This window comes from Carica papaya, chromosome 5 (genome assembly GCF_054855325.1).
Source record: "Carica papaya isolate Zhongbai chromosome 5, ASM5485532v1, whole genome shotgun sequence".
Taxonomy (NCBI): Eukaryota; Viridiplantae; Streptophyta; class Magnoliopsida; order Brassicales; family Caricaceae; genus Carica; species Carica papaya.
The window spans coordinates 18324561-18351470 of NC_142313.1; the positions used below are offsets into that span (position 1 = coordinate 18324561).

General features: G+C 34.1%; 1 protein-coding gene across 4 annotated transcripts; it reads left to right on the forward strand.

The window, feature by feature from the left end:
* The first annotated feature begins 17127 nt into the window (after positions 1-17127).
* On the forward strand, positions 17128-21399 carry FUS5 (Proteasome component (PCI) domain protein). 4 transcript variants are annotated; one of them, XM_022037059.2, is made up of 9 exons: positions 17128-17524; positions 18213-18288; positions 18605-18693; positions 19056-19145; positions 19773-19817; positions 19929-19999; positions 20314-20452; positions 20665-20773; positions 20897-21399. In XM_022037059.2, exons 1-8 carry the CDS (start codon positions 17366-17368, stop codon positions 20737-20739), a joined length of 744 nt encoding a protein of 247 aa, XP_021892751.1. In that variant the 5' UTR covers positions 17128-17365; the 3' UTR covers positions 20740-20773; positions 20897-21399. The 4 variants fall into 4 exon arrangements, with proteins under 4 accessions (XP_021892751.1, XP_021892749.1, XP_021892748.1 ...); XM_022037057.2 differs by having other exon boundaries at positions 20685-20773; positions 21006-21257; XM_022037056.2 differs by having other exon boundaries at positions 20685-20773; positions 20897-21048.
* Positions 21400-26910: the final 5511 nt, after the last annotated feature.

Below are 26910 nucleotides of genomic sequence, written 5' to 3' on the forward strand. Positions count from 1 at the left end.
CACTTAACCATTTTACATATCAGCTTATGATGCTGCTTTTATCTATTAGGGAAGGACATAGATACAGATGGGATCTCCTACTATCACTATGAATAGAGGCGATACGAAATGCCACAATAGTACTTCGTTAAAGCATCCACTCACTGATATAGAAGATCTTCCCTAAATTGAGTCAGGGTACATATAATAACAGAAGTCTGATTCATAGGATAGGGTTCACCAAGCAAAGATGATAAAGCCTGAAAATAACATCATTATTCCCCACTTTTAGGTTATTGAACTTGATGGTACGTCATCTAATCCAAGCTATTCTTTGTGTTTGGTTGTAGTGTGGGATACAAGGGAAGAACAAAGAAAAACTGCATGAAGAAAGGAAGAATTCGTGAAGTGGATCTTGATAACAGAAGTAACCATTGGGATAGGGTTAGGTCCGGTACCTGGTAACCTAGCCTTAAGCAGGGCCAAGAACCGTGTGTGGTATTCAATTCAAAAACAAAAAAGTGTGCACTTGAAATTTGAAAAAAAAGATCTCATTCAAACAAGATTTGTTGATAAAAAATCATGGAGACCAATCTGGAAGCTAAGGAATTGCCAAAAATCAAGGAAGATTGTAAATTAGAATAAGAAAAGAAGAAAACCCTAACTCCTCTTCTGTAAAACGGGAGGTGGCTATCAAAGGTGGATCATCTTTTTCTTCCCAACGCCACACACAATTGCTTTTACAATTTTTCTTCTTCACCTTTCGTCTTCCCTTTACTCTTCAAAAACTATTTTGTATTAGAAAGTCCACCGTGAATGGCTAACTTTTTTTTTTCTAGTTGATAGATTTAGTAAACTCTAGTAATGCATTTGTGAGATCTAATCAAATTAATTTGGGTTTTAATCTAGAGTTGGTATTTATTTACTTCTTTCACCTATATATATTTGTTGTTTGTAATCCGTTTGAACAGGAACCGTCATACGAGAAGAGAAACCACAAGCAACTAGCTGAACTCTCAAGTCCGTAATTATTTGATTAGTTTCGGCACCAAGTAGTGATCAGTGTCTCACTAAGGAGGTAAGTAATCTAGCTAACCAGTTCACGCGAATGAATCCGGTAACTTGAATCAGGTCCCTCTAACTATCAAGGTCGTTGACAAGTTAAATCCTGTGGACATTTCCAAGACTGCTTGGTAGCAAAGAACCACCTAACAAACATTTCTTCGTTGGTTTAGGAATAAAGAAGGATTGGTTATCGGACTATTCCTGACAACTATAACTGACTTGTCATATTGTGAGTGAAACAAATCCTTACATCTATGATAAATTACAATACTAGAGATAGTTATTTCATTAACTAGAAATTGTTATTTCATTAACTAGAAATTGTTCTTATAATTGTTTTAGTTTCTACTTTGTAGCCAAGAGTTTGTTTAATATTATTTTGTTCATTGTTTATTTTATATTTTATGCGTTGAATTTTACAAAACCCCCCTTATTTGCTTTTTATTCATTGGTTAAGGAAGAAAATTAGTTTTCAACTTCCTGTAGATTTGACCCTTCTTACCACTACTACAATAATGTTTTATTGAATAATTAGGAATTTATTTTTAGTGGATTCGACACTCATTAAATTTTGGCACAGTTGCCGAAGAATTGTGATTTACTTATTATTTTCTTTTTTTATGACTAGGACTGATCATGGAGAGTCACTCCTTTACATTCTAGAAATTGAGAAAACCACAAAGAGCTTGAAGAGACAGACTAAAGAGAGAAGGAAAATGCATCAAAACAACACTCCATCTACAATACCTGAACTAGAGAACATAGAACAAGAATGCACATTGTGGGAGCTCGCACCCCCTCCCCACCAAATTAGGAACCCCTCTGCATCACATGTCCAGATTTTGATGTCACCTTTGAACTGAAATCGGGTTTAATCCACCTGCTCCCTAAGTTTCAAGGCATGGAGAATGAAAACCCGCATAAGCATCTCAAGGAATTTCACGTGACCTACTCTAGTATGAAGCCCCAAGGCATGTCTAAAGAGAAGATCAAGTTGCGAGCATTCTAATTGATGCAAACAAGACTAAAAACATTCAAGATACTCAAAGAGCATCAAAAGGTAATTTTGAACAAATTTTAAATGATGTAAACACAAATAGAGTTCCAAACCTGGAAAGTTTCAGTGGACCAGTAACAAGATCAAAGACAAAGAAGCTTAAAGAATTACTCCAAATTTTTACTCAAAAACATGTGGATGATAGGCTGGCCAATTATGAAAAGTTCAAATATGAGCTTTTTGAACAGCCAATTGTTCAAAGCCAAAATTCATAACTTTAATTGGATTTAAGTGATTTAGGATAATTTGGGCTTGTTTGAGTCTTATTGATAATGGGTGAATAAGCCTTATGTATGCGCTGGATTAGTTGAGTTGTTTTAAGTATTTTGGATTGTTTTATTTTAGTTTGAGTTAATTAAGCCCATATAGTCAAGTGTAACTTATTTTGGGCTTAAGTCTTGTCTTATTGTTATTACAAGAATAAACCCATAACTATATGGTGTCACAAACAATTAGTGGTGTTGGTTAAGAAGATTGGAGTTACAAGGAGTTACATAACAATTACATACCTATAATTATCCTAGTTATTGTTGGAGTTACAATTGTAATTATCACATAATTAGCCTAGTTATTATGGGAGTTACAATTGTAGTTAGTGTTGTAACTTATCATTGATTTCTTTGGCTATAAATACCAAATGAACTCTTCTTTGTAGACATAAAGGATTGTAATCAAATATTTCAGAATTGAGTTGAGAGTATTTTGGCTTTCTTTTCACTTTATGCACAAGGTATTGATTTGGAATATAATTGTTATCATTTGTATTTCAATTTTGATTTCCTATTTCAATTGTTCTTGGTGCTTGTTTGGATTGGGTTCAAGGGATATCGTTTATCTTTCTTGAGTTCTATTTAACTTCTACCATTTGGGTGATTGAACAAATTTGATTTCTTTTTACTTGTGATCTAAATTCTATTCTAGACCGATTGAAGAGTTCTAAGGTTCAAGTAAGGGTCTTCGGGTTCTGCATCACTAATTCTCCCTGGATGATACAACCAAAGAGTGGTTGTTTTACCTATCACCCGGGTCAATCATCACTTGGGAGGAGATGATGAAGGCTTTCGTAGACCATTTGTTTCCAGCATCTAGGGTAGCTGGAATAAGGAAAAGATATGTGGGATCTGTTAGAGGGATTCTGAGAGCTTGCCCAACTACTGGGAAAGGTTCAAACAGTTATGCGTGAGTTGTCTATAGCATGATATATCATATCATTCGTTGATATATTACTTTTAAAAAGGGTTGTTACTCGCAGAAAGAAGGATGTCAGATACTGCCAGCGGAGGTGCCATCATTAACAAAACACTGCGTCAAGCAACAGAGCTAATATTGATCATGGCAGCCACTTCTCAACAATTCAGCTCCACTCGTGACACCTCTTAGAGGTGAATGAGGTAAGTATATCCTCCCTTGATTATCAAATTTTTGAGTTAACTCACTTAGTAAAAAGCATTACCACAGAAAACACATAGCGAACAAGGGTGTGCAAAATTTGTGCACTTCCTGCACATCCCATAGACATGTGTCCTACGCTTCAGGAAGATGACCAGCAACAAGTCAATGCAGTGGGTGGATTTCCAAGTAAACCATAAAGAATATACGACCCTTTTTCCAACACTTACAACAATGGATGGAGAGACCACCCAAACTTTAGCCACAGAGAACGGCAACAGAATTACAGACAATATCTGAATAGACCTCCACCGCCACTGCAATTGGCTCCTCCAAACCATGGTATGTATCTTGAAAAAATTATTAAATCACTTACTACTAATGCCCAACAATTTCAACAGGAGAGAAGAGAAAGCATTCAATATTTAGAGACCTATGTTAGCTAGTTGGCAACCTCCATGAGCAGGATGGAGTCCCAAGGCAAATTGCCTTCCTAGACATAAGTGAATATGAGGTCAAACATCAGTGCATTCACCTTGCGAAGTGGGAAAAAACTACCAAGAATTCCTACAAAAAAAAAGCCTTAGCCGATGTTTAGAAAAGGAAGTAGAATCAAAAGCCTTGGGCAAGGCCACCAAGTTAATAGCAAATGACAGCGCCCCCTCAGCTGAAATAGACTCTGATCATGGCAATTCGATTCAAGCCTCCCCATTATTTCCATAGAGGTTTACCAAAATAAAGAAAGAAAAAGAGGACAAAAAAATTCTAGAGACATTCCACAAGGTTGAGGCCAATCTTCCCCTACTTGATATAATCAAACAAATACCCAGATATGCCAAGTTCTTAAAGGAATTGTGCAGCAACAAAAGAATAAGTGTGGAGGATAACATCTCGACTATCATATATAACAAATTACCACCCAAGTGTAAGGACCAAGGTATGTTCTCCATCTCGTATAAAATAGGTACCTTGGGCATCAGAAAATCATGTGCAAAGGCCTCCATACATGTAATGCTCATGTTTATTTACTCTAAGCTGAGTGACAAACTTAAAAAAGCGGGACTCATCCTCAAAGTAGTAAACAGATCTATTGTTTACCCCGAAGGAGTTCTAGAAGATGTGTTAGTTCAAGTGGACAACCTTATCTTCCCAACTGACTTCTACATGTTGGACATGGAAGATGACAAATCCCCGAATTCCTCTGACCTCCTGTTAGGTAGACCTTTTCTCAGCATAGCTAGAACCAAAATAGACTTCAAAATTGAACCCTCACGGGAATTCGACGGTGGAATTATAAGGTTTAATATGTATGATGCAATGAAATATCCTTCTTACTTATCTTATGTCTGGAGCATTGATCCCCTGGAAGTCCTGAACCAACAATATTTCAGTCAAAGTTATGGGGATGAGGTGAACATTGCACTTTGCAATAACCTAGATGCTGACAACTTAAGGGTATTAAAAGAAAACCATGTGGCTAGTCAGGAATTGTAAGAAGCTGTGTTCGAGTTGGAGTCCTTTAACTAAGTAAAAGGTACGACTCCTTAATTAGATCTCCCCACTGCTCATATAAAGACCCTCCCTCTATTTTGCAGGCTCCCAAGCTAGAGCTAAAGCTTCTTCCTGAGCTCCTCAAATATGTCTTCTTAGGTGAAGGAGAGACTCTTTCGGTGATAACCTCCAACAAACTCAGCCAAGCTAAAGAAGAAAAACTGGTAAGAGTGCTTTGTGAGCATAAAAAGGCAGTCGGTCGGACCATCGCGGATATTAAGGGTATTTCACTGTCTAACTGTATGTATAGAATTCTACTAGAAGAGGTTAGTAAACCTAGCAAACTGCATAAAGGTGCCTAAACCCACCAATGATATAGGTGGTGAAGAAAGAAGTTTTGAACTTATTAGATGCTGGGGTCATCTACCCAATCTCAGACAGTAAATGGGTGAGTCCAGTTCAACTTGTATAAAAGAAGATGGGGATCACAGTGATAGAAAACCAAAAAAGAGAGAAAATCTCAACTAGTGTATACAACGGGTAGAGGTTGTGCATTAATTACCGCAAGTTGAATGCCTCCACAAGGAAAGACCATTTTCTCTTACCTTTCATTGATCAAATGCTGGAAAAGTTAGCCAGTAGAACTCATTACTATTGCTTGGACGGAAATTTTGAGTTTAACCAAATTCTAGTCGCACTTGAGAACCAAGAAAAAACCATGTTCACATGCCTCTTTGGAACCTTTACCCAATGATGGATGTCGTTTGGCCCATGGAACACGCCTACCACATTCTAGAGATGCATGATCAACATCTTTTTTGATTTCGCAGAAAGAAGCATCGAGGTGATCATTGATGACTTTATAGTTTATGGGGACTTTTTTCATGAATGCCTCAACAACCTCACCAAGGTGCTGAAAAGATGCCTTGAATCCAACCTAGTGCTCAACTATGAAAAATGATAATTTATGATGGACCACGGACTGATTCTAGGTCATGTGGTGTCTTCAAAGGGTATAGAAGTTGATAAAGCAAAGGTCGATGTCATCAAGTCAGTATCTTACCCCAGAAACGTGCGGGAGGTACACTCATTTGTATGACATGCTTGCCTCTATAGGAGATTCATCAAAGACTTCTCGAAAATAACACAACCCTTGTGTCACTTACTATAAAAGGAGGTAGACTTCACTTTTGACGAGCATTGTAAAGAAGCATTCGAGATATTTAAAAAGAAGTTAGTGATAGCACCCATCAAATTGGAAGCTACCATTCCAAAGAATATGTGATGCAAGCAACCAAGCAGTAGGTGAAGTGCTCGGGCAAAGAATGGGAAAAGACCTGCATGTAATTTACTACGCCTTCTGCACCCTTGATAGTGCTCAAATGAACTATTCTACTATAGAAAAGGAACTATTTGTTGTTGTATTCACCCTGGATAAATTCCGGTCATACTTGCTGGGAACAAAAGTGATAGTATTCTCTAACCATGTAGCGTTGAAGTACTCGCTAAAGAAGAAAAAAGCCAAGCCAAGGTTGATGCGGTGGATACTTCTATTGTAAAAATTTGATCTTGAAATAAGAGACAAAAAAAGGATGAAGAACTTAGTGGTAGACCACTCAGCCAGTTGCCATTTAATAGGGAGTCTTCACTATTGAACGATGAGTTTCCAGATGAGCATTTGTTTTTAGTATAACAAGCAGCACCATGGTATGCAGACATCGTCAACTACCTTGTTACCCATAAGCTACCAGCTAATCTCCCAAGAGCCAGGAAGGAAAAGATAAAAAAAAAAAAGCAATGCATTACATATAAGATGACCCGTACTTGTGAAAACATTACACTGACCAGACAATTAGAAAATGTATTCTAAAAACCGAAGTAGCCTCAATCTTGCCACTCATATGCATGCGGGGGGCACTTTGGTCTTAAGCAGATAGCAAGGAAGGTATTGAAGTGTGGTCTGTTCTGGCCACCCTTATTCTGTGATGTATATACCTTCTGCAAAACATGTGAAAACTACTAGCGTACAAGCAACATCGGCCATAAAGATCATATGCTACTTGTGCCCATTTTAATGTGCAAAATCTTTAATGTATGCACATCAATTTTATAGGACCATTCTCGTCTTCCTTCATAAACACATACATCTTCTTAGTAGTAGATTATGTTTCTAAATGGGTCGAAGCAAAGACAATAAGGATTGATGATGCTAAGACAATTGTTAACTTCTTTAAAACGCAGGTCTTTGTGAGGTTTGGAGTTCCGATAGCAGTAATAGGTGATCGAGGAATGCATTTTTGCAATTGAGTGGTGAGAGTTCTTTTAAAAAAATACTATGTCGTTCACCATATATCCACTGCTTACCATCCACAAACCAGCAGACAAACGAGGTTTCAATCAAGAGGTCAAATCCATTTTAGAAAAGATTGTCAACCCAAACAGAAAGGATTGGAGTGTGAGGCTAGATGATGCTCTATGGGCATACCGGAAAGCATTTAAAACACCAATTGGAATGTTCCCATACAGACTAGTCTTCATAAAGGCATGCCACCTACCTACTGAGCTAGAACACAAAGCATACTAGGCTATCAAAAGCTACAACATGAAGTTGGAAGAGGCAGACAAACATAGGAAGTTGCAGCTACAAGAGTTGGAGGAAATATAAAATGAGGTTTATGAGAATTCAAGAATCTATAAAGAGAAGACCAAGATATTCCATTACCAATTTCTTTCAACGAAATAATTCTAGATAGGACAAAAGGTCCTCCTCTTTGACTCTCAACCTAAGTTGTTCCCTGGGAAGTTACGGTCAAGATGGATTGGGTCATTTGTTGTCACTAGCATCTCCCCTTATGGCATATCTAAAATTAAAAGCTTTGACACTAACAAAATCTTCAAGGTAAATGGGCATCGAATTAAACCTTTCTATGAGGGATTTTCCATGCACAACATTGAAGAGGTAACCTTGAACTTACCTAAGGCACATGACTAACAACAGCAGAACACAGTCCGGCCTTAGACAGTTATGAAGGGTGCTCATGGGAGGCAACCCATTTCTTTTCCCTTTTCTTATCTTTTAAATTTGTTTAATTAGTACTCATTTCAATCCCTTTACCATATTTTTCCTATATCTAACGTGAATTCTATGATGATTAAGGTGCAGAAACAAGGATTTCATATATCAAAAACCAAGGTAAGCTAAGGTCCTGGAGGACCCGCACAAGCCTTGCTTAAGGATTATGCGAAGAGCCTTGTAGCAGAGCTGTGCCAATCCCCACGAAAACCCCTTACACCACCTGACACCACTTTGTTTTAAAAAAAATCCCCTTTTAAAAACATTAAAACCTAGCCACCCCATCTCCACTTCCCCTACAGCCACACCCTCACCTTTCAAACTGAACCGCCTCCTCCACCTACACCAAAACCAAATGGGGTAGAAGAGATTAGTGAGAAAGACGAGTGGCCTCTGGCCCTTCGCTCACCTCCAAACTACCAACCTGGCAACCCAAGTTACTCCACCAACTTCTATCCCTCAAGCCCTAACCCGAGAGTAGTCTCCTCTAATCACTATTAACCCTTTAACTTCTAAATAAAGACGCGTAGCCCAATCAATCATTGACATCCCTGACTCTCATCCAACATCGAACAACTAAGCCTTTACATCGCTAGCCCCTACCACCGCCACCACTGAAGAAGAAGAACAATATGCTCGACCACCAAAGATGGCCAGAATCCGACAAGGCCAACCTCTCCACAAACCCACAGAGTTTGAACTTCGAGGGCACCTCACATTTGAGGACGAAGAGGAAAGGGCGCATTACAATGTGGTCTGCAAACTGCCATAATCCCAGGTAAGTCTGTTCACGACCCTATCTTTAAAACCCTGAGCATTTATAACGGTGTGCACAAGCTTCTTCATTCCATCAATTGGAAAAATTACTTTACCGTAGATGTAACCGCCTATGTAGAACTCGTTAAGGAGTTTTACTCAACCTTCAAATTTTAGAAATCCTCACATTTCACCCTCAACACTCTCAACCTTATTTCCTACAGACTGAGAGGGCAACACTTCAACCTCTTTATTGCCCAGTTCAACACAATCCTAGGATTTGATAACCCCGAATACAGGTATCTATTTTGTAATTTCTGTGATGATTTTGACCTTGTAACAGTCTACGACGAACTGTGCACCAACTACCTGGATCCCTATGACCCCAACAAATTGAAAGAGCTTTACCTATGTGACCCATACATGAAGTACATCCACAGGTTCCTCGTGTGCTCTTTTTTAAGGTGCAAGGATGCACCAACTATCGTGTCAAAAACCAAGCTCTATTTCTTTTGGTGCATGATATAAAGATGACTAGTGAATTTGGGATACTAGTTTGCCTCACAATTTGCTGGGCATTGTCTTATTCTGCAAGCCATTGATCATCGACTCGATCATCACCCGACTTATAATTTTCTCAACTAAGTTTGACGTGGATGACACCAACCTCCATATTGCTTGCCTGCAAGCCCCCTTGGACATACGCACCTTAGACAATATGGGTCTTTTGGAACTGAAGGACGTTAACCCTTGTTTCGCACCACCAGGACCACTCATACCCCATAATAAACGCATCTACAGTAAGTTGTGCAAGCAACAAACACACCAAAAAGTAGCCCCACCACCCCCAAAATTTTAAGAATTCATGGACCGCACCATCACATTGGGCTCATCAAGACTAAACTACACTCTAGTGATTTCACCATCCATTAGTTGCATATAAAAAATAGATACCTTGATGTAGCTGTTGAGTCAAATCTTGCAGTCCACCACCTACCAGTGCAAACAATGACCATAGAAGAGTTTCATATCTCCTTTACTTTCATTTTATATTTAATTCCTGCTTTAATCATAAATTATTTTATTCTCTTTTACTTTAACTGCAATAACTTTTGTCTCGCAGCTCACCAAGAGAAAAAATTACTGACAGATTAACTCACTTCCACCTCTGAAGTATTAAAATAATGCTCGCCTAAAGCTTAGGCCACCTTGCTCCCAACCAAATTGCAGAATCATTTCAAACACATACCGCTTTGTCATGCACACTATATTCATACAACAAACCCAGGGGAGTACTCTGTCCCTTTCTTTTTGTTTCTTTTCCATTCTCTATATCCCATTGGAGACAACGTGTGATTTAAGTGTGGGGGAGAGGCATTCTACATTTTACATTTTGTATTTTTGCATCAGAGATAGCCAGTTTACTTTTAGTGGATTTATCTTAGCATCGTAGGCATAATTTTTTTTCAAAACTCCTTCTCGCCTTTAAACAACTCAGACGAGGCAACTTAAAACCCGAATTGCACTTATCACCATCCCCTAGGAACTATAGTTGTTTTTTATCTTCCCATACCTGGAGTTATTACCTTTCGCTATATATTTCCAATATGACATGCTTGAGTATCGTTTGTTCAAAATCCAATTATTCTCATCTTTGAGGAAAGCCAACATCTAGAAAAGAACCCTACTGCAACCAATCTGGATTTGCATGTTTACTACTATGAGTTCTAATTCAAAAAAAGAGAGAAAAAAAAGAAAGAGCATGCATAATAATCTACTCCTCTAGTCACTTGAATTAAACACTTACTGAGTAAATTTCATTCATCACAATTATTCGTACTCGCGTCAAAAAGTTAGTGACATTTCAAAGCATTATGAGTAGCATTAGCAACCACTTGAAACTGTGACCAATTGAGTAACCAAGGCCATTCATCACAATTGTTTGCACTCAATCAAAAGGTTAGTGACATTTGGAGTAAGCAATAAATGTTAAGTAACTTATATATAATTTTTCTATTTTCTGCATAAACCGATTGCGTCAACCCTCTACATCCAAACTAGTTCGGTGCTTATTCTACTACGTGTTGGTTGTTTCTCTTGACTCACCTTAATCCAAAAAAAAACTTTTACTCTCCCATGTCGTGTTTGAATACTGTTAAAATATCAACTGCGGGTGTAGGTCCTTGCAACTCAATTTAGTTATTTCAGCAACTTGGTGGATGAGTTGTAATAAACGGATTGTGACGAAGCGATTGGGAATAAAAGCCTAAAAACAGCATCATTATTACCCACTCTTGGGTTATTGAACTTGATGGTACATCATCTAATCCAAGCTATTCTATGTGTTTTGTTACAGTGTGGGATACAAGGGCAGAATAGAGAAAAATTGCATAAAGAAAAGAAGAATTCATGAAGTGGATCTTGAGTACAGAAGTAAGCCTTGGGCAAGTCTTAGGTCCAGTACTTGGCGACCTAGCTTTTGGCAAGGCCAAGAACTGCGCGCAGTAGTCAATTCAAAAATAAAAAGGCACATACATGAAATTTGAAAACAAATCCCATTCAGATCAGATTTATGGAAAGAAAATCATGGAGACCAATCTAGAAGCTAAAGAATTGTCAAAAATCAAAGTAAGATTACAGATCATAATACAAAAAAAAACAAAAAACCTAACTCCTCTTCTATAAAAAAGGGAAACGGTTGTCAAAGCAGGATCATCTTTTTCTTCCTGCCACCGCATACAGTTGTTTCTATAATTTTTCTTCTTCACATTTCTTCTTCCCTTTACTCTTATAAAACTTTTTGTATTAAAAAATCCACCTATGAGTGGCTAACTTATTTTCTTGTCCTAGTTAATAGATCTAGTAAACTCCAATAATGTATTTGCGAGATCCAATCAAATTAATTTGGGTTTTAATCCAGATTTGGTATTTATTTACTTCTTGCACCTATATATATTTGTTGTTTTGAATCCGTTTGAATAAGACTCGTCATATGAGAGGAGAAACCGTAAGCAACTAGCCGAACTACTCAAATCCGTAATTGTTTGAGTGGTTCTGGCCCCAAGTAGCGATCAGTGTCACATTGAAGAGGTAAGTAATCTAGTTGACCGGTTCACGCAGATGAATCCAGCAACTTGAATCAAGTCCTTCTAGCTCTCAAGGTCGTTGATAAGTTAAATTATATGGACATTCCCAGAACTGCTCGGCAGCAAAAAACCATTCTTGGTTGGTTTAGGAATAAGAAAGGATTGATTGTCAGAACTTTCCAACAACTATAACTAATGTATTATATTTTGGGTAAAACGAATCCTTACATCTATGATCAATTACAATACAGAGTTAGTTATTTCATCAACTAGAAATTCTTCTTATAGTTGTTTTAGTTTCTACTTTGCAGCCAAGAGTTTGTTTAATATTATTTTGCTCATTGTTTATTTTATATTTTGTGTATTGGATTTTACAAAACCTCTTTTGTTTGCTTTTTATCCGTTGGTCAATGAAGAAAATTAAATTCTCTGTGGATTTAACCCTTCTTACCACTACTACAATACTGTTTTATTGGTTAATTAGGAATTTATTTTTGAAGGATTCAACATCCATCAAGGGACACAAATGAGTAATTCAGAAGCTTTAAATGCTCAAGAGAAATCGGTTAGACAGTTTAGTTTGGACATGTAGAGTTAAACAGCCTTTAAGGGTGAACCCATGAGGTTTTCTAGAAGAAATCTGACACTAGAGGTTTGATGATCAGTTCTAAATAACTCCTTACATTCCCTTAAATTGTTTACTTAAATAAAACTAAAAAAATAGAGCTTTTTAAACTGAGGAAGCCATGGAGACAAGGCGAACTTAGTGGTCTCTAAATGAGGTTTATCTGATTTGGTTTAGGTAATAAAAGAAGGTGGTTCTGTATATTGAAGTATGATGGACTGGTATGTAAACAGGCCTGCATCAAAGATGGAAATATAGTCCAAACAATCTAGCATTGAGGTATAACAGAATATAGAAAGGGAGTCAGCTTACCTTGTAGAAGAGGCTTTCTGAATGCTCTATTTTCTAGTCCTAACACCCTCCTAGCTTCTCAGTCGTTCTTCGCTCACTCTCAGTCTCTCCTGAAGCTCTCCTCACTCTTAGCTCTCTTTTAAATTTTCTCTCGGGGTCTTTCCCTCTCTCGCGCATGAATTAAAGAGGAAATAAATCAAATTAAAGGAAAAAATTATATCTTTTGTAATTAATTATAATTAATTGTCTATTTTTTTATCATAAAAAACCTGTATATTTAGGACTGTAATATTTAATAGACTGCACATCAATAAAAAAATTCATTTTTTAGTAGTTCTCATTATCCACTAAATTGTATATTGATTGTTTTGCAATATATTTTGCCTCTATGTTATTTTAGCTGCAAAATTTGTTCGATATATGTATATATAATATTATATTAAGAAACTAAAGATATATTGTTCTAGTTATTAGTAATACTTCAAATTACCACTAATTTTTTAAAATGGCTACATGAATCGATGAATCAAAAAGTAATTAAATCAATGTTATATTCATGCATATATATATTAAATTAATTTTATTATTAATTTAGATGCATGAATTGATTGTTTATATATATATATTAGAATATAATATGTTCTTGCTCACATACCATTTGAAATTATTTCAATTAGTTCAATATATATGTATATGTTTTAAACTATGATATCTATTAATGTGGAACCTAGGATCAACAATACAATCCTAACTCATACAAACATAATTAACACATAAACTTGATCTCTAAATAAACTCTTCCTACTTAACTCACAATTAATCTATAATTAAATTAAGGTAATGTGAAAAATATGTGTTATAAAACATCTCAAGAGTTATATTAATTAGAAGAACTAAATTTTCACTCAATAAGAAGGTTGAAGAAAACCTCACAAGTTGACAAGCAAGTCATTGGCTATGAAGCTAGAAAGCTTTGTATTTGATTGATGAAATTTAAATGATTACAACCAATGTATGAGACCTATTTATGGGTGTAGGTAGAGAGAATTACAATAGAAATTGAACTCCTAAACGATTTCTAATACTTATTTAGGAATCTTAAAAAAATTATAAATTACATATAAATAAAATAAAGACTATTTAGTGGAGATATGGCACGCATGAGGAGATCTCTTGCTTTAAAGAAGATCTCTCAATTATATAAGAAAACAAGGACTTTTTTCGTTGATGATATTTGATCATGCTTACATAAGAGGAGATCCCTTACTTTCTTAGGGATTTGAAGTGAATCCATCAATGATTTGTGGAGTAAGTTTCTTTAATTTCTTTACATGTTTAATATGCTTCTTTAGAAAAAAAAGATCTCGGCTAAGAAACTTATAAAAAGATATGATCAGATTCTCCTTCGTTTGATTTTTGGGAACCCATGATTTTGTGGATTCTTGCTATTTTGAGATGAGATAAAAAGGAAGAAAATTTCTCTTGTGAGAAAAAACTTCTCACAAGTGGAAAAAACCTCCTCTTTTAGGAAATCTAAGTTGTCTAAAAGCTTTAAGACATTTTTTGGCTCGTTTAGGATGAGTTGTTCATTGATGAAACTCATGTGGATAAATGAGAACAGCTTCCCATCATTATAGTAGACTCAATATATGTCATATATCTTTTAATGTTAAAGTACAAGCTAATTTAGTATGTACACGAATTGAATCGATACTCACTATATTTACATGTTGGGTACTACTAATCTTCAGTCTATCAATTTTTCCTAGGTTATACTAGGAAAATATTACTCTTAGATGTATTATGATAACATGTCACTTAATTAATGATTTGCTCAAGATAAGAATATGTGATAGTATTATAATGATTCTCATAAAAGGTAAACCCTACTAGTTCTTCACATTCTTTAAATGGTAGCTGCTATATTATCATCATTTACATTTTTTCAGTCTTCTAATCATTTTTTTCTCTCTTAAATAACTTATAGTTTCTCTTAAATATGACATTCTTTATTACAATGATAACATTTGAATTTCTCTTTTAATTAAGAATTTCCTATGGTTTACTATATCCCTGAAGATCTTTATTCTTGCTCCTACTCATGTTTTTTGTGAGAAGAGCCTATGAACAATCTAACCAACATCCCTGCATCTTGTCTCTTCATTTTCTATGTTATCTTTTGCTATCTGTAAAGTGACAACTTTATTGAGAGTAGAATTGCTAATAAACACTACCAATATTTTTTAACTGTCTAATTAATAACTCAACAAAAATAAGCCTGCAGTTCATCATTGAATTCTATCATCATGATACCTAATTGATTCAATGAATCCTAAAATTTACTCAAATATTTTACTATGAATCGTCCTTCTTTAAATTTTAAGTTTACAAACTTGTTGATTATAGAGGCTTTGTTATGTGCATTTTTACCTTTGTATGTATTTCCTAACTTTTTTCATAATACCTTAGCATTAAGTTTACCGCTAATGTGAGATTACATACAAAAATTTTTAAATTTAAAAGAATACTAATTAGGGCTTTAAGTTAGTAGAAATGATGAGGCAGTACTCCCCATGATTCTGATCCAGAGTATGCTCCTATCCACTGATTAAAGCAATGACTATTAGAAACGAAATAATCCTTTATTATTTTAGCCTACCAACTTTTTCACTTTTTCTTAGAAAGAAGAATAGGAATGAAAAAAAAAAAAGATCTTTTTTATTTTAGTCTTTCTTTCATATATTTCGAGAAATCAAATTTGTGTCATAAATCATGAACTAATAGAATGTCTAATTCTTCTTTGCAATCGAAAACGATGAGCTGAAATACTTATTGATATTTCTACAATGAGTATTTTATTGAAGGATTAAGTTACTGTTCAACAAATCAAAATGGAACTTTTTAAGGGATGAGATGAATTCAGAAGCATTTTTTTATTATAGTTATAGCAGACAGAATTCCATTGGTATAATTAGGGGTCTTTCGATAGATTTAGATTTTATTTATTCTACAACCGTATCAAGATAAATAATACTAATCTGGTCCTTAGATTTATTTGTGGCCATCGAGGAGCCGTATGAGGCTAAAACCTCATGCACGGTTTTATAATAACGATGGTAACAGTGATGAGGATAAAAATTGCATTCGATTTATTGCCTAATAGTTTCCATAGCTTTTTTGTGCAATTTTCTGCAATCATCATCAAAATTTCCATTGTATTTATTTTGTCCTTAATTTTGCAAGATCACATCAATCTTTATAACACAAATAATTCTTAATCATCAATTTTTAAATCGAGTAATTTGTACTCGATAATCATTGACTATGCTGAATTATCGATCTTAATTTACACAATTAATTTTACATCTTAAATAATTGAATTTTGATAATATTTGTTGTACTATAGATAATTTTAGTTGCATGAATTTTATCAAACTTAATTATAAAAAATTTAATAAGTGCAAGATAAAACAAGAACACAAGATCTTATGTAGAAAATCTTTCAATATAGAAAAAAAAAACTATAAAATAAATTTCGAATTAAATTTATTATTAAAAAATTGAGCAGTAGAAATAATTTTAAATTAATAACAGACTTAAACTATACCACAATCGTTATCCAAATTCTCTCTAGCGAACACCATACATCTATGTTTGTAGATAAATATTAGAGAAATAAATTTTTACATATCTTAAATAATAAGTATTCGCTAATTCTTCGTAATATCCAAAGATTTAAAATAAAAGAATCATAACATTTTTCTCCATTTTGTTTACAAATGTAAGCCTCATTCCTTTTGGCTTTTCTTTTCTTTGTTGTTTTTGGTTTTCTATATTTTTAGTTGCTATGCCTCATTGGCCAAAGCCTCTCATATCATAATTTTTCTTTCCTATTTTGGTTCTGAAAGCAGAAATCTATATAAATATGTATTGTATACTCTTGTTCTTTAGGTGAAATTAATGTCAGCTGGACCCCACAACAAAAATTACATATTATAAAAAATATAATAATAATTTTTATTTTGTACTTATTGAAATCTTGTGTTATGATTGAAAAATATTTGAATTTTTGGTAAAAAAAATTAAAAAAATAATATAATTATTAAATTTAAATTGTAATTAAGTTCATAAATTTAGTTATAAAATAAGAAAATTAAAAATAATAATTTATTGTATAATAAATAATTAAATTACGTACCGGTGTGATAAACAAACCGTTTTTTAATTTTTTATTTTTTATTTTTTCAAATTTTGAAGAGCCATTGTAACTAAATCATTCGGCACACTCTATTTATTCGTTGCACGTAACCCTTGAGAGGAGAACAAGAAAAAAAAAGAGGAAGACAAATCAGAGAAAATTTGTCCCTCTCATACCTTTCTCCCTCTCAACAAGTACCAAATCAGACATCCTTCCATAATACCTAGACCCTAAAACCTCCAATTTATATATAAACCATCATCATCGTCCGCCCAATTTCTTAATTTCGATCCTGTAAATGCTCCCAATCTGTTCTTTGCCCTAATTACCGATTCTTTGTTGGGAGGTGCTGAAGATGGACGTCGAGCAGAAACAAGAGGAGCTAATCGATCACTTTGTCAAACAAGCTTCAGCTCACAAGGGCTCCGCTCTCGGAACCGTCGTCGTTGAAGCCACATCGCATCCCTCCCTTTTTGCATTCTCTGAGATTCTCTCTGTACCAAATATCGTCGAGGTTTGTTCTAAGTCCATTCTTCTTTTTCTTTTTTCTGTTCAACTCTATGTTTTGTGTATTGCGCGCGAAAAGATACTGCCGTTTTATTCTGTTACATTTAATAAATGAACATGAATTGGAAATGTGATTTTCGGTCGTGTTTAGGGAAGTGCTAGTTCGGCTGCAAGTTAGTCTCGTGAAATGAACTTTGAGCCTTATTTCTGTTGTCTCAATTAGTGTTTGTCTTTCGATTTTTGAAGAGTTTGTTCTGTATTAACTAACTTTACTTCATGTTTGATTACTGATAAAATCAAATTGAAGAACATTAAGGCTTGATAATTTGTACTTTTAACTACTAATTGATGCTCTGTCCAGTCAATCGTAAGCGTTGGATATGTTGTGAATTGCATAGGTAACTTGGGGTTCCTTTTGTTTTTTTCTACTTTATAATGTTGGTTTTATGGGATTTAGCTAACGGATGTTTTTCTTTCTGGCCTGTCTGGGATCCTGTGCTTATCAGTGGTGGAGCATCATTGACACTGTTTGAGTATTTTTCTTTTTAACCTGTACTTCATATTTGTCACTTCTGGTTGTGTTATAAGTTGAACTTCTGAGGTTTTTTGGTGATTTGAACTTTCATGGCTGGTTAATTGATACTTTTTTTGCAATTTTCCATTGGGTTTATCGAATCGCTGATAAACTCTTGCAGCTTGAAGGGACTGAAAATTCCATTTTCTTAGATGTGCTTCAGTTGTTTGCCCATGGCACATGGAGTGATTACAAGAGTAAGCACACAAGCCTTGTTTCTTTCAGGATCAATATTTACCTTTAATCCACTTTATTCTAATGTTTCAATTTCCAAGGAACCTACAATGAGTTTAATTGTCTTCTTAGTCACCTTGATTTTGTAGTTAAGATTGTTACTTGTTTTTTTAAAGGCAAAGATGATCCTTTGTCTGTGAATGTTGTTTATGTTATGTGGTTAATTTTGTATTTAATTTGTAGCTCTGTATCCTGCATGTATGTCTATGTCTGTTTCTTTTCCTGCTTTTGCATGGAATAGGAGGGAGCTTTGATTACTGCAGTTATTTGATTTCATAGGCAATATTAGTCGGTTTCCTCCACTGGTTCCTGATCAGGTTCTGAAGCTAAAACAACTTACCGTCCTTACATTAGCTGAGACAAACAAGGTAAGTTTCTTGAAAATCTGAATTCTTTCCTCATTTATTTTCTTGCTTGGTATATGCTGATATTCTACGCTTCTTGTGTGATGGTGATCATTTTCAATTTTTAAGTGTGGGATCTTCCACTTAGTGTCACAATTGTATATTATATATATATATATATATTGAACGGGAGAGGTTGGCTCCTACTCTTTTTCCCAATTCTGTCACTTGGTTGTTAAATGAGAATGTACTTGACTTAACATGATTGTTAAGTTTCTGTTTCCTTGCATTCAACATATTTTTCATGGTTTTTTCATGGTCATGAGTTATGAAGTTTTGTGCTCTTACTAAAACCTCACATGAGTGAACTCAAAATTTGGTTCCAGGTACTGCCCTATGATCAACTAATGCAGGAGTTAGATGTTACAAATGTACGTGAACTTGAGGATTTCCTTATTAATGAATGCATGTACTCGGTAGGTATTCATGATGTTGGATCCTATATTCCTATGCAATCCATTTCACTTGCACCCTGTAAAGATTACACACATGCTACTAGTGAAATGAACATTCTTACAATTGGCTGTTAACTGAAGGAATTGTCTTTAGAGCTCTGAATTTGCAAAACTTATTCCATATTGTGCTTTTTGTAGAGTTTTTGGTTGTTCAACCATAAATAACTGTTTTCTTGCTTATATGTAGGTTTTTTCTGGACAAATTAGGGATTAATTTGCTTAGTTAAGGATTTGGGGGAAACCTAGATATTTTATATAGGGTTTCTTAGGTATAGTACCTGAGAATTTAAGCTATAAATAAAGTCCTGAAGCTACTAAAGACCTAATGTTAACCATACTATTACATTGAATAGTAGATTAGGTAGAAACACAATTGCTAGTCTATTCAGAAATTCTATCCATTCTATATATTAAACCTCAACCAAGGTATCATGTGAATGAGAAATGGAATTTGATTGATTTTCTTTGTGAAACACTAGTGTTTATAGGGATTCTTGAGAAAATGGAGTTGCAAATAAGAACTGCATATGTACGGAAAAAAGAATATTCAGGGATGATGCTGATTGTTGTATTTTTTTTTCTTTTCAGGGTATAGTTAGAGGAAAGCTGGATCAGTTGAGAAGATGCTTTGAGGTATTGGTTAACTTTTTTCCACCTGCTTCAAGTTATTGGTTCTCCTTTTTTATCATTTAGATGTTTTGATGTTCTTGATTTACCTGATCTCATATCTTCTATGAAGTGCAGGTTCAATTTGCAGCTGGGAGGGATCTAAGGCCAGGACAACTTGGGAGTATGATACAAACACTATCAAACTGGTAACACTCTGACTACCTGCTTTCCTGTAAGTTAGTTGCCTTGGTCAGATATATCATATTTGATAGTTGTCATTCAAAAGGTTGTTCCTAATGCTATGGCTAGTTATTCTTAAAATCTATTCAATATAGGTAAAGTCACTCTTGGATCTCACTGTAGAAAGACTCTTCCATGACCATTCCAATTTTCAGTTTACTTTGACTACACAAAATAAGTGATTTGAACCTCAGATGGGCCCTAAAACTTTCCCTTTATCCAAGTGATTAAGTCTAGTTTATCCAAGATTATTTGACGCCTGTTGTCAATGAAAATGTAGGTTGTCTACATCAGACAATCTCCTTGTCTCAATCCAGGAGAAGATAAAATGGGCTGACACTATGAGCGAGTTGGACAAGAAACACCGGAAGGATGTCCATGATAAGGTGGATGAAGTAAAGAAGGCCCTCTCTCTAAAGGTCAGTTGAATCCAGTTTTACATTTCAGTCAATATCCTTTTTTATTATTAAAAAAAAAACCACGACCCTCTAGTTGATGTATGGACTCTGGAAATAAATGAGCACAAGTCAGCTCATTGCTGCTATTCCATGTGTATCATATTAGTTGAGAAATGAGTCTTTACTCAATACCGAGGTATGTTGGTCGATGTGTCTTACTTACGTTGTGGCAGAAGTTACACACTGTAAGCAGGCCGACGTTGACTTCCGAGGGCACGAGGAGATCTACTCTGAACCTGGTGGAGTGATGGACTATGAGGAAGACCGAAGCCGACCCAAAAGGTAAAATAGTATGGCTTTTTTCTCCAGATTTTTAATGTATAGTTAGCATTTTTTATTCCTGCAACACATATTACTTGGGTTGAATAACACTGGTATTTTATATGCAAAAATATATGAATGAAGAAAGGAGCAGCCAGCTGTTTGGGGATTGATTGGAGAATACTATTGGGATGGGTCAGTTCACTGATTCAATTGCCTTTATATATTTGACTTATGATCTGGAGAATTGCAGGAGGCGGCATCCAATATCCTGAAGATAGAGATAAGAGTGGAATTCATTGGATGGGTATTTAGGCAAGTTGTCGGATTTTTGTTCCTGGCATTCAAACAACAGATGCTTCCTGATTTGGTGGCAATGATACTTTTGGTAGTGAATATGTCATTCTCATGTCTGTCTGATTTGAGAATCATTATCTTGTCTTGAACCCATTGTTCATTCCATTGAGTTGGTAAGAACATGATGGTGTATCATGGTGCGGCAAAAGATTTTTATGTAGGTAGATACTCAAGATTGTATTTTCTAGCTTTGTGCTTCTTTTGTTTATTGTTGCCGTGGAAGACTAATTTTTGTGATGAAAAGAGCTGCTTATCATATATTACATGTTTCCTGAGATTCAAAGTTTCAATTTTTTGATGAAACCAAATAATAATTTGCTTTTAATGAACCAAGGATGAGATTAAAAGGTCATCTGGTTCCAGGCGTTCTTCTTTACTGTGTTGCTTCCCTGATGTAAGTGGTTGCAAGTTTGGCATCCTGTCAGTTTCATTGGAAAAATTTAGTCTCCCTTTCATGAGGGATTATGCTAGAGTTCACTTTTAAGGGTATTGAAACATTACCTTTTGGGTTCGTTATTTTGTTATTGTAATGATATATATTGTGAATGTCTGACAAACATATATATTTAAATAGTTTACAGTAGTTCACTTTTGCAATATATTTGAGAGTTTTTAGATGAGCAGTGTAGAAGTTTTTTAAAGTAGAGTGGATGGAAGTCAAGTGAGGAAGAATTTTAAAGAAATTTTTTTTTGAGAATTTCCTTTTTTGTTTCTTTGAGATGGGTGTGAGAGTTAATTTTAGTAATTGATATTTAGATCCACTTTTGTTCAAGGGTTGTTATATTGTAGCTTATGGCTATTATAGCTTTGTGGTGTCAATATTTTGCATCCAAGTGGAAAAAAATAAATTTATTGCTGTTGAAAATTACCCACTTTCAAATTTTTTAATTACAAAAATATCGTTGTTGAAGCTATATATATATATATATACGTATCTCCTTCCCAAATTGATTCTAGAAGAATGGCTTCTGTATCTCTCCCAATTTCTTCCTTGAAGCTGTAGGCCAGACTCGTCACCTCCAAACCCAGTTTCTTCCTCATAAAACATGATGCATATGAACCAAGGTAGACGGTTATGAGTATTTAAATCAAAAAGATATTTAAGTTCTCTTGCCTTTCTATTTGTCGTAACTTTTTATAACTATTTGTACTGAAATAGTATAAATTTTTAATTAAAAATATTGTTATTGAAAATTTTTAATAATATTTTGATTAAACCATTAGTTAAATATAATAAAATTAAATTAAATTTTATTAATAAGACAAAGATGGTGATAATAATTAGTATGATAGTTATTTTGTATATAAGATGAAGTACTTACGAAATTTAATTTTTAATTTTTAAATTTGGGTTGTTGATAAATAAAACTTTAATAAATATTTCATTCTAACTACATTCCTAAACTCTTAAAATAAAATTTTTGAACACTACTAACTTTTTTTGATTTAATAGTGAAATTTAAACTTCTCTTTAGGGAGTGAGGATTTTTTATGCCTCAAGGAGACTAGCAGGCTCCTCTTCACGGCCACACATGTGAGTTAGGACACTCACATATGCGACATGCTTGGGCCGCAGACTGCCCATGAAACTTGGGCCTTCAAATTCAAGTTTTTAATTATCCACTCTTGGACCAAAAGATTGAAAGCTCGTTGAAGTTTTTTACTCCGATTTCTTGTGATCGGGTTTAAAGGCATTTGGATCCTCTTTCCTAATTCTCCAAGCCCATCTTCTTGAATGTTATTGGGCTGCTATTGAACTTATAACAGATTAAGAAACAAAATTGGGCCAAAATCAGTTTTCTTTTTAGTGTTATGGCTGCGGGAATCCGAGTGGGAGTAGGACTCCTCCTTTCCGCGAGAAATATCCCCTAGCCCGTGGGAATCCTCTTGTGCACTACTATTTTCATGCACGCACACGTTATCTGCGAGTGTGCTACTGCTTTGTGCGCACAGATAGTCATGTGTGCTGCTTCCGTACGTGTGAGGATCTCCTTTTGTGCGTATCCCACGGGCAACTATCTAAATCCTGGCTTGCCCACGGGCATGCTCTTTTCAAGTGTTTGGGAAATGTCTTCTTGTGTCCAAGATCACATTATCTTCCTCTTCTTTGAAAAGATTCGTTCTCGAATCATCACCTACATTAAAAGAAGAGATATCAGAAACATTAAAGGTAACGGACACTCTATCCTAACATAGAAGATCAATCTTGTCAATGTTATTGTTGACATGCTCCAAGATTTAAAATGGCCCAACCCCTCTAGGATCCAACTTAGATTTCCTTTGTTTATGAAACATTTCCTTTCGCACATGAATCCAAACTCAGTCGCCTGGTTAGAACACAACTCGTTTCCTTCATTTATTGGCATTACGTGTATATGATTCATTTTGCTTCTGGATATGTTGCATAACCTTCTCATATATGGCTTTGATCACATCAACTCTCCGTTGCTATCTATATTTGTAATTTTTTTAAAGACAAAGGAGTTAGATCAAGTCGAATTAAATGATTAAAATCATAAATAATTTCGAAATGTGAAAAGCCTGTAGAAGTATGAATACTACAATAGTATGCAAATTCAACAATCAGAAAACAATCTTTCCAAGTTTTTAGATATCGACCAACCACAATCAATAAAAGAGATATTAAGAATCTATTAACCACCTCTATTTGGCCATCAGTTTGGGGGTGACATACATAAAAAATAATAATTTAGTTCTTAATTTACCCCATAAAACTCACCAAAAGTGGCTTGAGAACTTTACGCCCCTATCACTCACTATTGTCTTAGGAATGCCATATAATCTCAAAACACCCCTAAAGAAAAATTTCATGATATTCATCACGTCATCAGTTTTATGGCATGCAATGAAGTATAATCTTACTAAATTTATCCATAACAACAAATATATTATCACTGCCTATCTAGTTCTAGGCAATCCCAACACAAAATTCATAGAAATATCTATTTAGGAAACCGTAGGGATAGGAAAAAATGTGTACAACCCATGGGGTAGAACTCGATATTTGGTTTGTCTACATAAAATACATTTACTACATATGTTTTCCACATCCTTTGTGATGTTAAGCCAGTAATAGTGTTCATGCAAAATGTGTACCATTTTTGCTGCGCCAAAGTTACCCATAATTCACCTGTTATGTGATTTTTGCACTACCAATTCCCTAAATGAATAATTAGGAACATATAACTTACCATTCATAAGGAGAAAACCATCATGCTTATAGAACTTATGGAGTCCATAATGCTCACATGTATGATAAACAGATAAAAAATCATAATTATCAGCATACATCTCTTAAATATGTTCGAATCCTAATAACTTAGAGCTAAAAGTAGAAATCAAAGTATATATGCGAGATAATACTCAACCACAATGTTATCTTTTTCTTATTTATACCTGATGACATAAGGGAATGACTCAATGAACTCGACCCACTTACCAGTGTCGATGGTTGAGTTGACATTGATCCTTTAGATGCTTTAGGGGCTCATAATCGATGTGGATCATGAATTCCTCCGGTAATAAAGAATGTTGTCATACATCTAATGCTCGTACCAAGGCATATAACTCATTATCGTAAGATGAGCGATAAAAGTGAGAAAATTTTGGGGAATAAGAGGGTTTTCGGGTCAGTTTTCAGTGAAATCAGAGGAAAAAGGAGAAAACCGTAATGAAGATTGAAAAAACATAAATAAGTTCAAAGGAACTTCTAGAAGAGCTTGAAGACATAGAGAAAGACATGAATTTTCAAGGAATGTTTTGTGAAGAAAGCAAGGAAAAGGATTAGGTTACTGTTTAGTATATAGAAAAATAGAGAAGAAATAGGAGCTCGGGAATTGGACGCCACCATTTAAATGTGGTAAAGTTTAGAGTTTCCTTTTTTCTGTAATTTGCAAAGTTTCAGTAAATTTACATCTCACTCACTTTTCCTTTCATTTCATCCATTCCCTCTGCTTTGACGTGATAATTTTTATTCGGTAATTAGATTCGGTATCTATATTTGAATCTTTGGTGAACTTAAGAATGGCGATAAGGTTGGATAAGTAATTTTTCTATGTAATGGATAAACTAGTTTAGTCATCTTCCTGTGAATATCTAAGTTTCATTTACATGATCTATTGAGATAATGAAAGAATATGATAATTAACGTAGCTTATTGGATCCAAAACATGGATTACTTTGATGAAATTAGAACCCATATTTGCATTATCATTTATGTTAGATTATGTCTTTCTCTACTTGGGATTTTTCATATAGTCACCATCATTCATTGCTTAGTCTTCACATACTAAAATTTCTCTTGGTTCTTGCAAAACATGGTTGATTAATCTTGTGGCTTTTATTATTTGTTTAGAGATCAACAAAATATATGATAGAATGTTTGACCTTTTATTTACATGTGTTTGATGGCATATTACCATTTCTTTTTTTTTTTAAAAAAAAATAAGAAGTATAAATATGTATCACTTACAAGCACCAACGTGGTGCTAAGTCCATTTACAAAAAAATCTATAATTCAATTAGCATATCAATTAGATCATCGACATTCTCAGTGGAAAACAAAAGTTGTCATTTAATCCTAATATATTATGAGTGTTCTTGGAGATACATTTGTTATGATAAATATTAATTATTTTTATGGACAAACAATAATAGTCGTAGTAGCAATCCTAATTCATGGATGTGATCAACTCATATCCACACCCACAATATCCATGTTTAGACATGCTGCTAGGCAATAATAGATCATCATATGTTATGCAAATAATTACCAAAGCAATGGATTGTTTTGGTCCAATAACTTTTTTCATTAAGATCTTAATTAATGACACTTAATTGTTTATATGTTTTTGTAAGCATATTTTCACTTAATATCCCAATAAATTGATATTTGTGTTTTTTTTTTTACTTACATATAACTCTGGTTAGTATGGTCGTTTATGTTATATTTGGTGTTATATTCTTTAAAAAATTTATGGTACAGGTGAGTTCGATGGATTTTTCTATTCAAATAAATTTTTTTGCTACTTCATACCCTTTAGGAAAAATTTTAGTTTCAATATGCATGAGAGAAAATAAAAGCTTAATTATACATATTTAATATTATAATTAATGGTAGAATAGAGTTTTGAAGATATACTATATTTAATAATGATCAACTTTCAAAAAATAAAATAATATAATTGTAATGCATACTATCTAGTTAAATTAAAAAAAAATATCTAAAGAAAATCAATTATTTTAGAGAATTAATGTGAAAACTTCTATTAAATACTTTACTCCCTATATATTTTTCTTAATTCTTATAAAACACGTTATATGACTCATTTAATGATTATTAACACTACTATTAGATAAAATAAAGATATTAATTTCTATCAAAGAAAAATACAAAATAAATTATTATCGGGATCAAATTTTATGTACACTTCAAAAAAAGTTTGAAGAAAAAAATTAAAATATTTTAAATATATCTTTTTTAATTGATTTAAAAAAACAAGAAACACTGAAATATATATTTTTAAATTTATCTATTTATTTAATTATACTAGAAAAATTGTATATTTTAAATATCAGAATTAACTAGCTAGATGTCAATTATAATAACTAATACATGAATACCATTAATATTAATGCACTTATTCATTTATTTTAGTGGCAAATGTATCTTAGAATTAGTTTTCACATACTTCAAAAATATTCAACAAGAGTTGAACCTAAATGTTGAAGTAGGAAATTTATCTCATTATCAGTTGTATTAACACTTATCTAATATCTTT